A 15,712-nucleotide genomic window follows, 5' to 3' on the forward strand; every position below is an offset into this window, starting at 1 on the left:
TTTGAAAAGTTCCAACAGGTTCCTGGGAAACTAGGAGAATATGTACATGCATAAATCTGTGCACTTACCCCAAGCTCTGCACATGCTAAGAATGACCTAAGAATGCCCTGTGCTCTCACCTCAGGCTGACCTTAAGGCTCTGCACAAGCAGGAAGGGAAGGCCAGGGGAGAGTTGAGGGCATGCCTTAATAGGCACATAGAGCCCCTCAGCAGAGACTGGGTATACTTGTTTCCAGGCCTTTAAGGAAATCTCTGTCTAATTATTAACTGACCACTAAGCTCACCAAGTAGAGACTTCAGTGGCCACATATAAAGAAAACAGACTTTTTAGAATTAATTCGTAAATGTTAGTAACAACAACAAAAAAAGGAGAACAAATATCAATGACAAGAAGCCCTGGGGAAGGGAGTCTGATTTCCACAGTTGCCATTATTTATTAATAATATAATAATAGTAATATAGTTAATATTTATTAATATAATAAAATTGTATATCATTTATAATGTCCACTTTCCAACAAAAAAGTATGTGCTCTGCAAAGAAACAAAGTCTGACCCATATACAGAGGAAAAAAGTAATCAATAGTAACTGTCCCTAAGATGCCCAGATGTTGACCTCACTAGACAGACTTGAACTGTCTATTTTGAATATGTTCAAAAAAACCTAAAGAAAGCCTTGTCTAAAGGACTAAAGGGAAATATGAGAATGATGTCTCAGCAAATAGAGAATATCAATAAAAAGATAGAAATTGTAAAGAAAAAAAAAAAGAAATCCCAGAGTTGAAAAGTATAAAAAGTGAAATCAAAAATTTACTAGAGGGGCTCAATAGCAGATTTGAGCAGGCAGAAGAAAGAAGCAGTGAATTTAAAGATAGGTCAACTGAGATTATTGAGTGTTGAAAACAGAAAGATAAAAGAATGAAGACAAGTGACCAGAGCCTTTGAGACTGTGGAATACCATCAAGTGTACCAATATGTGCGTGAGGGGAGGCCTAGAAGGAAAAGAGACAAAGGAGAATAAAGACTATTTGAAAAGCTAATGGCTGAACGTTTCCAAAATTTAATTAAAAACATTAGTCTGCACATCCAGGAAGTTCAATGAACTCCATGTAGAAGAAACTCAAAGATTTCCATACCAAACAATCAACCTATCCAAAAAAAAAAAAAAACCACCCTGACTGCAACTAGAGAGAAGTGGCTCATCATATGTAAGGGATACTCAGTAAGATTAACAGCTGATTTCTCATCAGCAGCCATGGAGACCAGAGACAGAGAGATAACATATTCAAAGTGCTGAAAGAAAAAGGCAGCTAAAGAGAAAATAATTGCCAAATTAAGTAACTATAAATGACTGGTATTAATGGTAAGGGTCAAAATGTATTCTGCATTCAGATTTCTTTCTATGAATCCACTTTAAAGAAACTGAAACTGGAAATTGTAAATGATACATTATGGAGTCTATTTTTCTTCTTTAATCGAAAGGTAATTAGTTTAAGGAGCAAAGGATTTATAGCCAAAAGGTCTGCCACTTACTAAATGTGTAACCTTGAACATATTACCTAACTTCTTTAAGCCACAGTTCACTTATCTGTAAAATGGGAATAATGTATTCCTCACTAAGATAATATACAAAAAAAGTCTGTAAATTGTAAAAGGCTGTTCTTCTACCACAGCTTCCATCAGTGTTTTTATTACTGCTACTACCAAAATCACGGATAATGATGGAAAAGCGAACTGTTTTACCCCTACTGTACTGACCTGTTAATTGGTGCCCTGAGAAATCTGGAAATGTAGTGGGAGGAGTGATAAAGATGGTATCCTCTGATGTAACCTACCCTTAATAACTTACTACTGAATGGAAGTTCCAGCTTTGTGCTCACTAACCAGCCCTACACAGTCAGCTAGGCTCTCTATTTCTTCATAATATAAAGGAAAGGACAGTTGAATCAGATTGATAGAATGTATCACTTGCTAAATACTACCACCTCTTTATTATGTACGTGAATACAGGGAACACACTTCCTCTGTATCCTTTTCTTAGGTTGCTTGGTGGCACTGAGTGGGCGAAGGGGCAATGGCCCAGCTTTAGCAGTCCCTGGACAAAGAATTCAGACCTGTTTATCTATGAGCAGATGGGCAGTTGCAACCCTGCTAATAGTCTTGGCAGTACTATTAAATAATAAAAACAAATTAAGTGCCAAAATATTCTTTGTACCAAAAATATTTTTAAATGGCCAACACACATGCAAATCTTCCCAAATTAGCCATCAAATGGAAACAAATCTTGGAATCATATTTTAAATGCAAAAATACATGTGCTTTTACCAACTGGCAGATATACAACCTAAAATATATTCATATGCAGAGACCACATATGCTTAGAGTACAGTTTATTATATATGGCTGGCTAATTTTTTAGGTCCTGTCAAATAATGGATAGGAAAACAAAATGTAATAAAAATATATATAATCTTGACAGTCATTTGAAATGTACCATGTGTTACATGTGGAATGTTTTCCAGTGAAACCAATTTACTTGTTCCCACTTCCCATGACTCAGTACTAGATATTTAGGCTTTCTAAACTATTTTTGGCAACCAAACTTTCTTGGAATAGTCATCTTTCCTTCAAGTTATTCAGTGCAAGCATTAATAACAAATTCTCAGTTATAGATATGTAACTAAAAATCATTCACATCATCTCCTTCAAACCTAAAAGCACAAAATAAAGTTATTTTAAATAGATCACACAAAATAGAGCCCAGATTTATTCCTGAGAATAATTAATTGCTGCCATATGAATCACAATGTGACTGCGTTAGATTTTTAGTTTAATTCTGTTACTGCTAGACTAGAGATTAGCTGGGCAATGTCTACCTCTAACTGAAAGGCAAAGGAAGATTAGTGAGCTAATGAAAAGTTTGTTAAAAGTGGGTGTGATTGCAAAGTAATTTGAAAGGAGAGCTCAGTATATAAAACAAAACCTTTTTAGAATAGAAGGCTGTAAAAAAGATTATTGTTTCAGCATCTATCTTCATTCATAAATTTTAAAACTATTTATTGAGCATATACCATGTACCTGACTCTGTGCTATGAGTTTATTGGAGAAATAGCTGGAGTTCGTTAAGAATGCTTGTCAGAGAACACACGGAATGCAGCCAGGCCTCAGGAAGGAGCAGTAGGCTACTTTTAGAACCACAGCCATTGTCCCTACCCTCCTAAATGAGGTCTTAATTCCAACACATGCCTCGCTTCCCTCTTTCCTAGTCACTACCCAAACTGTAAGATTTAGCCCCTCTTGCCTAGATACTGATTTGTATCCCTTTGTCCTTCCCTTACCAAAACTCCTTTCTCCTCTACCTCCCAAACCCTTCCACTGAGCCCTCTGGAACACCTGTTCTGTGACTAGTGAACTTCCCTAAACCTCAGCCTCTTCAAGAATTTCCTCTGCCTCTTCACCTTAAATGAAATCCTGCTGTCCCCTGGGACTCTGTACACCACTGTAACCCGCCCTGAGGTGGAAGCAGTTTATTCTCCCACATCGTTTTTACCTCAGGGTCAGGAGATAAGGTGCTCTGCTGCTCCCCTATGCCACTTGCCTGTACTCTTCTCCCCTCCTGTAAAGGCTTCCTGCTTTTTTGAGACTCCTTCCATCCAATTATATCACCCTCACTCCTCTTCGTTGTTGCCATCTGCTATGTATTTGGTCGTCTGCCCTCATTCTCAGAAGTCTTCAGCCGGTGGCTTCCAGCCTTTTCCTTCACTGCCATCAACATCCATGTGAGAGAGCCCCAGCCAAGACCCCAGCTCTCACTCTAGTGACCTCCTGCGCCACTCCGTCTAAGTGCCACACGCAAGCCCTGGAGCCTGTCAGCATCCCAAGCTGCTCCACCTCCTAAATCACTCATTCCAGCATCCTGCTCTTACTCACAGTCTGTCCATCTCTCCAGCCCGCTCATTCGGCAAGCCCCAGTACACTCATTCATTAAACCGTAGAGAAATCCATACTTCTCTGCTTTCTCCCTATCCATCAGCATACTCTGTTTTCACATCCCTTTTCAACCATTTTACCTTCTTAATTCGTCATTTAAAACACCTTCAACACAGTTAACTCCCTCTCCAACTCTCTAGAATAGCCAACTCCATACTCAAGATTTGGATGGCTCACTGATGCCTCCAACTCAGCTTGTCTAAAATTGAACTTACGATCTCCCCTCTTCCACCTGACACCACAAACCTACTCCCCAATGGGACAAATCAGTCTTACCCATCCCAGTAAATTACATCAGCACCCATACAGCTGCTTGGGCCAGACACCTGGGGGTCATCCTTAACACCTCCCTCTCCTATATCTAATCAGTCAACAGATTTTTATTCCTCAAGAATCTCCCACATTACCACTCCATTGCCACCGACCATACCATAAGCCATCTACATTTCTAGCACAGATCACTGCCCTAGCCTCCTAATTGTCTGTTCTCATCCGTGCTTGCCCCGTTCTCTTTTAATACATTCTCTACACAGTATCCAGAAACTTTTAAAAACATAAATTTGACTTTAAGCATTGCTTCTTTGCTTAAAACCCTTCAAAGATATCTCATTGACATTAAGATAAAGTCCGAAATCCTTATCAGGGACTAAAATAATTTAGTTTTTATTATCTACATTTCACAAATGAGGGAACTGAGGCCCAGAGTCATTAAATAAGGTGCTCAAGGTCATAGAGCAGTGATTAAGGGTCAGGGCCAGGATTTTATCCTAAGTGAATGTAATACCAACAAGAGATTTTTTTTTATGTTGGAGAAATTTTAAAAATAAAGATTATATCTATATGATTTATAAACCTGTGGCTCAATATATATTTCAGTGGACAGTTGACTAAAATTACCTTTAAAATACTAATTGTACTGAGTGTTGTTATCAGCTTTTCTTTTGAGGTTTTGAAGACAAAAATGTTCTTAACATGGGGGAAAGGATTAATATGTGACTTTTGCAAATGTACTTATAGACATACAATCTTAAACTTTTTAAACAGAAGTTTCATTTATTAATACCCCTTTATTAACCAAGGGAAATAGGGCATATAAAGGAAAATCCTGACAAACACGTAACACATATTTTATGATGTATTTCTATAGTAGTTCTCTATTGTTTTCTAAATTTTGAAAGTAGCCTGGAATGTTCCAATTGAAGTATGTAACCTCAGAACCAGCCTCACACAAAGTTGTGAACTAAATAAAATTTTTCTTTGGCTTTCTTCCAAATCTCTCTTTTTGAACTTTCACAGTTTCTCTTTGCCTAAGCCCCAGTGTTGGTACAGTTTACTTTCATTGCCCTTAAACTACCTAATGGCTTCCCACAATGGTTCCCAGCTTGCATTGCCTTTTATTATGGATTTATTCCAACTGTCTCCTGTACATCAAAACTTGCTAGTACTTTTTTCTTAAGGCCTCACTCTGCTTTCCAGTGTGACGGCCAATTTTCATAAGCTATTATACATGAATTTTCTTTTAACTAATTATTTATTTTTGCCTGCGTTGGGTCTTCGTTGCTGTGCATGGGTTCTCTCTAGTTGCAGGAAGCAGGGGCTACTCTTCATTGTGGTGCGCGGGCTTTTCATTGCGGTGGCTTCTCTTGTTGTGGAACACAGGCTCTAGGCGTGCGGGCTCAGTAGTTGTGGCACACGGGCTCAGTAGTTGTGGTGCACGGGCTTAGTTGTTCCGCGGCATGTGGGATCTTCCCAGACCAGGGCTCAAACCCTTGTCCCCTGCATTGGCAGGCGGATTCTTAACCACTGAGCCACTAGGGAAGTCCCTATTGTACATTAATTTTAATGGAAAACTTCTGGAGACAATACCAGAAACAAGTCTTTTTTTTCACCCTATTTGCTGTGTAACCTCTCTACCAAGAAGATGATTTTTGAACTTTACATTCTGTTAATTTGTTACTAATTAAAAGAAAAAGATAGGTATGTTAAATATGCTTTTCTAAACTCATTTGCCCTCTCCCATGAGATTCTTATGTGTCTCACCCCACTTCCCACATCTTATCCATTTCTACTTATGACTTTCTTAAGCTAAAGGACTGACTTACTGGCAGTCTAGAAAGGAGTTAGGCAAGGAGATGTTCCTTTATCTCTCAAGTAATAGGCAACATACAGGGAAATATTTTAATAGATATGCAGCAGAAAACCATATTGAACTCTGATTACAAGGTTCCTGAACATCCAGGCTCAAGGTTTATTATTTTCTTCCCACAGGTCCAACCCATTGTTAAGACATCTAACAAGCAGGACTCTTATTCACAACCTACCTGATTCTTTTAACAATACCCAAGCTTCAGAAGTGTTCTTTGAGCATGAGAAGGATAAATAATTAGTAACTAACATTTCTTAAGCTTTTATTATGTGGTATTAAATGGAAGGCTTTGTCTCTTTTAATCCTCACAACAATTCATGAGATAGTTCTGTTATTATCCCCTTTTCAGGGATATGAGTACTGATGTTAGAAAAATTAATTTACCCAAGAACTCATAGCTAATGGAACTAGAAATTGAATCCCATTAGGTATAACTCCAAAGTTTATGCTTTAATCTTCTATACTTCTTTGTGGAGAATTTTTAATGTGCCATAGATGGACTGAATCACCCAGGATATGTGTATTTGTTCATTCATGAATTATTCATTCATTCATTCAGCAACTTTTTTTGAACATTCACTGTATACAGTTTGCCAGGTTCTGTGAAAATCCAAAGCTTAGCCAAATGGAAATCATTCCCTCAAGGAATGTGTCTACCAGCGAAAATGTCATGTATAGAAATAACTGTAACATGAGGTGTATAGTGATAAGAGCTATGAAACAGATTCCCATTTTTAAAAACTATTGGAGTTCAGAAAAGGGAAAGCATTTCTCCATCTGGGAGGTGAAAAGGCTCAAAGAAAGGTGGTATTTCATTTGGACCTTGATAGATGGGAAAGATTTAAACATTAGACAGTGAGAAACCAGGGATTCTACGGGTATTTGAGGCTGAGAGACAGTATAGGAACAAAGACCCAGAGAGGGGAAAGTTAGAAAAATGTATGTCATGGAAAGCAAGAAGAGGGAGAATTTCAAGAAATGGTGGCTAAGAGTAGAATTTATGGATATGTCACTTGTCCTTATCACTAACCAAAACATGTGCTCTGTTTCATCACACTGTTAGCCTCTTATGCATATCCATTTTGTGCCCCTTTCGTCCATTTAGCACGTCGCCATACGTGGATGCTCAAGTCCCCATTTAAGGAAAAGAAACTGTTATAGACGGAGGTAAAATTTATTCCCATTCAAAGATTTAGAATCACTTACTTAGGAAAGGAAGATTAAGGAGAAATCTATTCATTCAGGAAGCTTTTATTAATATCCTGTTATGTTCCAAAAACTGATGCTAATATTTTTAAAAATAATATGCCATTTTTGCCTTAAGGATCACAGAGTCAACTAAAGGAGACAAACATGTAAATAAGGAATGGCGAAATGTAATGCCTTCTATGATAGAGGAGTAAGTTAGATATGGAAGTGACACAAGAGAGGCAGTGACCAGTTCTGAGAATGGTCATAATTAGGAAATGCTTCCAAAAGAGGAGACACATCTGAGCCCAGTCCTTTTTTTTTTTTTAAGACAAATGGGATCAACCCACATGTTCTATTTTGAAGCTTAATTTTTTTTAAGTTAATAATATATCTTGAGTGTCTTTTGTGTTAGTGTATATAGGTATTCCTTATTCATTTTAACGGTTGTACAGATTCCATTCTATAGATCTGCATGTTATATTTAATTCCATATTTGTATCTTTCCAATTTCTTACTAATACAGTACTAAAGTAAACACACATACGTATACACACACACACACACACACACACACACACACTTACTTGTATTGGAATATCTGTAAAACAAATTCTTAGATGTATCCTTCCAAGCATTTAATAGATATTGCCAAATTATTCTTCAAAAATAATGGGTAGAGGGCTTCCCTGGTGGCGCAGTGGTTGGGGGTCCGCCTGCCGATGCAGGGGACGCGGGTTCGTGCCCCGGTCTGGGAGGATCCCACATGCCGCGGAGCGGCTGGGCCTGTGAGCCATGGCTGCTGGGCCTGCGCGTCCGGAGCCTGTGCTCCGCAGCAGGAGAGGCCACGACAGTGAGAGGCCCACATACCGCAAAAAAAATGGAAAAAAAAAAAAAATAATGGGTAGAAATGCTTTTCCCACACCTCTACAGAAATTGGAAATGTCAGTCTTTTCAAACTTCCAGATTAATAAATAAAAATACTACATTATTGCTTTAATTTGAACTTATGTAAGTATTAGTGAAGTTGAGTATCTTTGCATGTTTACTGGCTGGTTATATCTTTTCTTCTGTAAATTAATTGCTGTCAGAATCTGGGATTTTACCTTATGCAAGCTAATGTTTTATGGATGCTCACAGAATATATTAGACTTTTGGGTCAGAAACAAAGAGTATTATTGCTCGTGGCACAGCAAACAGTGTGTGCATCATGTTTGCATTGGTTTCTCTTGCCCCCAAGTCCCACAAGGGTGATGCAAAAGGGCCCCCAGGGGGATGCTCTGCATGCAGTAGATAAATGGCACAGCATGGAACATGGAGCTTGTCAAATCAACCTCTTTTAGAGCAAGTCTGCTCTTTGTCCTGGAAAGAAACTTTACCTCATCACTCAAAGATACTTTCTGCAAACAGAACCTGGGAAATGGTCCCTGTTAACAGCTTTCAGGGCCTTGCATCCTTTACATACCTGGCAAGAACATGCAGGGACGTTCAGGGCCTCTTCCAACAACTGCCTTTGCTTGTTTTTCTATATGCTTACTTAATCATTTTCTCATTGATTTGTAAGAGCTCTCTGCTCTCACAACAAGTATTTGTAGATCTGTCATTAACTATTACCTGTTTTATACTAACCTTGCTTTTTATTAATTCTGATGTTATCAGTTGTGAAGTTTGTTTGTTTGTTGTTTCTTTTCCCGTCCGCGGGTTTCATGCCATACACAGAAAAGGCTACCCTATTATGATAAAAATATTAACTGATTTTTTCTCTTATGTTTTCAGTTTTTAGCCTTTAATATTTTGATCCTTTTGGAATTTACTTACATATAGGAATGATGTAGGGACCCACTTTGGTTTTACCAAATGGCTAACCAGTTCTTGCAACCTCATTTCCCATCCTTCCCATACTTGTTTGAAATGGTACCTTCATCACATACTAAAATTTATCTGTACTTACATATTATTATTTTTTCTTCTTCTAATCTATTTGTATGTTACTACTCCAACCTTATCTTTTAATTTTAATTAGTGTAGCTTTATAATAGACTTAGCATCTGGTAGAATTTGTTCTCCACTCTTTCTCCTTTATTTAAAAACTTTCTTGACTGTTTCCACATATTATTCTTGAATGAGTCTTTTGAAATAAAGTAGGTAAACAGGATGAATATAACTATGAAAAGAAATCCTAAACTACTGTCCTTTACAACTGTGTCCCCTTTTAAAAGTCTCATTAATGTTATAACTTTTATGAAGATTCAAGTTGCATGTCAACAAATACAGAAACATCATTTCTGTTTGCATCTTCTAAAATCTTCTTTCTTTTAATATAGATTCCCTGTAGTTTGGAATACTGGGATGAACTCCAGAAGGTTTTTGTTGCATTTCGAGAATTTAGTCTGTCTGAAAGCAAAGTTTGTGAACTGCAGTTGCCAGATATCAATCTTGTGAATGACCAGAAGAAACTGGTATCCTCGGATCTTTGGAGAATTGTTTTGAACAGCAGCCAAAATGGAGCTGATGACCAAAGGTAACTCAGTGAACAAAGTGAAAAATGAAATAGTGGCATTATACTAGGAAACAATCGTCAAGTCATCTTATCTAGTGGCCCCTCACTTAGCTATATCGCAGCTCTCTAACAGCTGCATCTGTCTGAACTACAGATGAGAACGAGGAAGCGAGATAGAAGCTGATGTTTCAAAGTCTGTGTACTAAAATTCCTGTGTTTTACTGTGAGCTCTAAGAACCTGTTCCTTAAATATAAAAGGAAAAAAGAGCAAAAAACAAACTTCAAAAAAACCAAAAATCCAGTTATCCTGAGCTAAAAAATTTAGAGGAAAAGAGCCATATACACTTCAATAGACTCTTAATGACACAGTCATCAATATGTGTAAATGTTAACCCTGGGGCATTAAAAGAAACGTCAAGTAAATTGAATTGTCTCCTTCTTTTCGGAGCTACTTCCTTCTTAAGGGGTTTTTAAAAAAACTTTAAAAGACAGACATTAGGAAAACTTGACTAACCAAAATAATTTATACTCGATTTCAGATAGCCAAAGTTTTATTCAGCTCTTGAGTCTATTTGACTATAATGTATCTCTAGAGCTATAGACTTCAGGTATTCTGAATCGTGTCCCCAGAACTTCCTGTTCCACACCTCCTACAGGATATCTGGCTAGTGACAAAACAGGGCCAGATTGTCCCTATTTCCAGTGTTTGCCTGCTTAATACATCCACTAACTTAGAGCAGAGAAAAAATGGCTCCAGCAATTTATTCTTCAAGTGCTCCTTCTAGTTTACATATCCTTATTATGTCTTTCTGTTCATGCTCCCCTAAATGACAAGAAAAAGAAACTAAATCACCATCAATGGAACAGTTTTTTGGGTCATATGATATGTGTACTATGGGCCTGTGCCTATCTTGCTGCCCATCACTTTCAATGTCCTACCTTCTAATTCTCCTGACGAGTTTGCTCTAGCATTATCTTATTCTTTGTATATAATCCACCCCTCTTTTTTCCCCCAAACAACATTTTGACACTAACAAAAAGAAAAAAACATCCACCGTTCCAACACCCTGTGATTGAACCGTTTTCTCTTTTTTGTTACCTTTATTTTTGCCCATCATTGTATGCCTTTACAGGGTTATAATCATAGCACACCATTTTGTATTCTAGTTCCTGTTTTACATTATAGATAGTTGTGAATGCTTTCTCTTTTTGTAATTAATAGTAATATATGTTCATTGAAGAACATCTGGGAAATACAGAAAATAATACCACCCATCGTCATATCACACCGAGATAACCTCTGTTCACATTAGTCTGTAGCATCACAGTCTTTTTCGTTGATTACTTTGTATGCTTAATAATAATATGTTTTTTGCTTTATGATTTCTATTTCTTGGTCATTTGGGCTCTTTAAAAATAATTGCCTTCCCAGTATATTACCTAGTAATGTACGACTGGTGAAAATATATTAAAGAAGTGGGGTCTTGATTTTACCTATATGAAATGCAGCAGTGAAAAGAACACCCATCCTGGGAGGAGTTAGCAGATGGATAGAAAGATTGCCTATTCTAAGCATAGGTTACCTAGTCAGAAACCAGGAAATCTCAGAAAACAGAGCTATGGGTAATGAATTTTTTTAAAATCTGAGTTTCATTATTAGTATCAAGTTAGAAATCATTTCTTGATTCTAATTATCAAAGAATGCATTTTCATCATTGAAAGAAGCATTTTGGACAAGGTTAATTCCTCTGAATCTGAAACATTCATGAAAATCACTTTGTGGTAAGCTTAGCACTGCAGAAATGTGGAACCTTTAGGGAATGGAAATTTATGCAGACAGTCAAATTTAGGCAGTTTTTCACCAAGCTTTCAACATTGTAATCACAGATCTTTTGTCCTCACCTTGGATTTTTCAACTTGCCTAATATTTCACAATTGATCTTGCTTTAAATTGTTTGACATTAAGCATTTTTCAGGTAGAAATTGATATTAGTGAAATTAAATTTAAAGAGCTGGTTTAAAAATCAACATAATAAAACACTATTAAGACATTTTTCAAAGAGAACAGTAAATAAATTTCATCCAGTTTCTTGAAGGAAAACATCAGTGCTTTGATGATATGTCAACATTTCACATGGTTAGATCCAGTATATTCTGTCATGAGAAATCTAAAACTGGATAAAAACCTGACACTTTTATGATTAGAGATTATCGTATCTTAAATAATATTTATGGTTTGAGAAGGATATGCATCAGACTTTTGTACATTACTGGAAGAAAGTTCGTAAAAATAAGTCCCATGAAGCTTAATCTAAAAAAATAAAGCATCTTGTCCACAGTTGTCAAAAGTGCAACAGTGTAGGATATTTAGCGGTAATGGCATCGCTGTGTGTATGTAAATAGAAGCACTATTTATTAGGGATTTTCAAGTTAGCAGACCTGGGTTTAAGTCCTGGCTCCATCACCAACTAGCTGTTTGGCCATGAGAAACTGATTTCTACGCTGAGGCCTTAAGGAATGGGTAGGAGCTAACCAGTCTGAGGGGTGGCAGGTAGCCTTCGGTACAAAGGACTGGAGACAAGATTCACTCTCTTAAACCTTGGTCTGTTTATCCCATACAGGCATATTATCTTTAATTCAATCCCCGTGTATCTGTAATAATTATTTTCCACTATCTTTAATTAATGGTTTGCTTGATCATATGAAAATGAATGATGGGTAACTGTTGTTTTTTTCAAGGTAGCATTGGAAGGAGAGTAACTTAAGCTTAGTTTCCACAATAGTATTGAACTTTAGTAGAGTTTTCTTTCTATTTGTGGTGCACTGGACTGAAGCAAGAGATACAGCCTTTAAGCCCTGATCAGGGTATCCATTTCAGCTATTTATTTTTAATCTCAGCATGATGTATTTGCCCACCCCCACTGCCCACTGCTGAAGCCTAAATAAACCCCTTTTCCCAGTAGGTCCTGACAAGAAACAGACAGCACACTCAGACTGGTTAACGGAGGAGAGTTTACTGTAAAGACTATTTACAAAAGTGTTGACAAGGTGAAGGGATAGGACAGTACCCTGAGGCTAGAAACCATGGGGAACCATCCCACTCTTAGTCCTGAAAGAGCCAGGTAATAGAGCCATTACCAAAACTAACCCAGAATGGGTGGTTGTAGCTGTTTTTGGTGGAGGGACCAACAATGTGCAGAGACGTGTCTAAGAAGGAGCCAGGAGAATATGAGTCCTTCCGCCACTCTCTTCACACCTTCTGATCTCCCTTGGGCACCTTCCACTGGCCGAACCAAAAGACAAGCCAAGGACAAAGCAGCTTGTTGATACAGTCAGGGGCAGAGAAGAGGATGGGGAGGGGTAGAAAGTGGATTTAGAGAGCAAACAAGATAGCCAGCAAGCACACGCTGTGTTTGGAATTTACAGTTTCTTACCTAGTGATGGGACCTAGGCGGAAAGATGAGAAATGGCTGGTGGGCCCAACTCTCAGGCTTTGGGCCACTCTACTAGGTTCCCTGAGTTTGGTATCAACCAGATGTCTTCTGATGGACCAGAACAACTTTCTACTTTGTTTCCACCTCTTACCCTCACCCCAAATGGCTAACTCCAGAAGTACGTGACTATCTAAAGTCACAAGTTACAGGCAATTATTGTGTTACACAGTAATAACTGTGAAGAGCTTGATATATATGTCCAGTTAACTTTATGACAAATTGTTTGATGATAATGCTAAGCTGTTTACCTGTGTCGAGTCTTTGGTGGTTTTGTCCATATTGCATGGTCACTTTCTCACAATGTTAAAACGTGAGAGTAGATTGCTTACAAGGACTTTTTATCCCCACCCACAAAACGTTGGTTCATAGAAGGAAGGCATCCTGGAAAAAGAAGTGTGTGGCTCTTTCTTCATGTGATGAAAATGGAAACTCTGTTGAGTTTTTTAGAGCGCAAAATAAAAAAAAATAAAATTTTCTCCTTCTCCCTAAAGATCCTGTAAGTCGCTGTCCACTCATATTTAGTGATCTTTGAGACAGTGGTCCACAGCTTTTTGTGTATGTGAGGAAGAGATGCTTTTTATTTACCAAACCTTCATTCTTGTGTGTATAGCCAGTGCAGGAATCAGAGGAAGAGCATTGTGATGGTAAAGTCCCTGGATCATTTCCTTTCTCCTCACTGGTTGAACTTTCTCCTACCAGACGGTCACTGTGGCCTCTAGATATTGTTTGCCTCCATTTGGCTACTTGGATATGTACTTTTAGATGTACCTAAATTTGCTGGGTACCATTTTTTTTAACCTTTTGACTTTCATAAACCATTCAGACAACAATCTTGACGTTTGGAACTGCTTTGCCACCTTGTTACAAGGTATTGACAGTAGTTCCCTGTGCTATACAGTAGGTCCTTGTTGCTTATCTATTTTAATTTTTTAAAATTTGTTTATTTATTTATTTTTGGCTGTGTTGGGTCTTCGTTGTTGCACATGGGCTTTCTCTAGTTGTGGCAAGTGGGGGCTACTCTTCGTTGCGGTGAATGGGCTTCTCATCGCGGTGGCTTCTCTTGTTGCAGAGCACGGACTCTAGGCGCACGGACTTCAGTAGTTGCAGCACGCGGGCTCAGTAGTTGTGGCTCTCAGGCTCTAGAGCACAGGCTCAGTAGTTGTGGCGCACGGGCTTAGTTGCTCCAGCATGTGGGATCTTCCCGGACCAGGGCTCGAACCCATGTCCCCTAAATTGGCAGGCGGATTCTTAACCACTGCACCACCAGGGAAGCCCTGCTTATCTATTTCATATGTAGTAGTTTGTATCTACTAATCCCAAACTCTTAATTTATCCCTTCCCCAACCCATCCCCCACTATCCCTCTTGGTAACCGTAAGTTTGTTTTCTATTTCTGTGAGTCTATTTCTGTTTTGTAAATAAGTTCATTTATATCATTTTTTTTTAGATTCCACATATAAGTGATATATGATTTGTCCTTGTCTGGCTGACTTACTTCACTTAATATGATAATCTCTAGCTACATCCATGTTGCTGCAAATGGCATTATTTCACTCATTTTTATGGCTGAGTAATATCCCATTGTGTATATATACTACATCTTCTTTATCCATTCATCTGTTGATGGAATTTTTTAAATAAAATAGAAACTATCAATGTGAAAAGGACAAATACTATATAATTCCACTTATATGAGATACCAAGACTAGTCAAATTTATAAAGACAAAAGTAGAATGGTGATTGCCAGGAGATGAGGGAGAGGAAAATTGTTTAATGGGTATGGACTTTCAGTTTGGGAAGATGAAAAAATTCTGAAGATGGACGATGATGTTAGTTGCACAACAATGTGAATGTACTTAATGCCACTGAACTGTACACTTGTAACTGGTTAAAACAGTGAATTTTAAGTTATGTGTATTTTACCACAATTTAAAAAATATTTTCAGTAACCTCCCCCCTGCCATTTTATAGCTGTATGAGGTTACAACAGAGGTGTATTTCTTACTTGCAGTTAGAGTTAAAACATTCCCCAAAAAAGACAGATCTAAGGTGTAGAGAGAACATGGTGCATCGTCCCTTGTCTTCTCTCCTCCATGCGGTGCTCTCCCAGGATGGACAGGACAATGTTTTTGCAGTAGGCAGTGGAGAGTTTAGGTGAACCAATGTTGAGAAACAGTGCCACACTGGGATGAATGACAATGTGATATTGTCAGATCCCTCTTGGGAGCTAAAGGTAATCACCAGCAACTGACATTAAACTAAGTAACCAGTACGGTACCCTGTTTGCCAACCAGGAAAAGAGGGATGAGATTTTTTTTTCTCTTATGGAGTGATAGACATTATGCTAAGCAGTTTCTATGTAGTACCTCCTTTAATACTCAAAAAGTAAGTCCAA

General features: G+C 37.9%; 1 protein-coding gene across 1 annotated transcript in view; it reads left to right on the forward strand.

Annotated features, from left to right (window-relative positions):
- The window catches only part of VPS13B (vacuolar protein sorting 13 homolog B), a 798,623-nt gene that overhangs the window by 681,944 nt on the left and 100,967 nt on the right, over positions 1–15,712 (forward strand). Inside the window, exon 40 of the mRNA XM_060287492.2 lies at positions 9,648–9,844. Within this exon, the coding sequence (XP_060143475.1) occupies positions 9,648–9,844 (197 nt within the window). The remainder of the gene's footprint in view (positions 1–9,647; positions 9,845–15,712) is intronic.

Source organism: Globicephala melas, chromosome 17, assembly GCF_963455315.2.
Source record: "Globicephala melas chromosome 17, mGloMel1.2, whole genome shotgun sequence".
NCBI lineage: Eukaryota > Metazoa > Chordata > Mammalia > Artiodactyla > Delphinidae > Globicephala > Globicephala melas.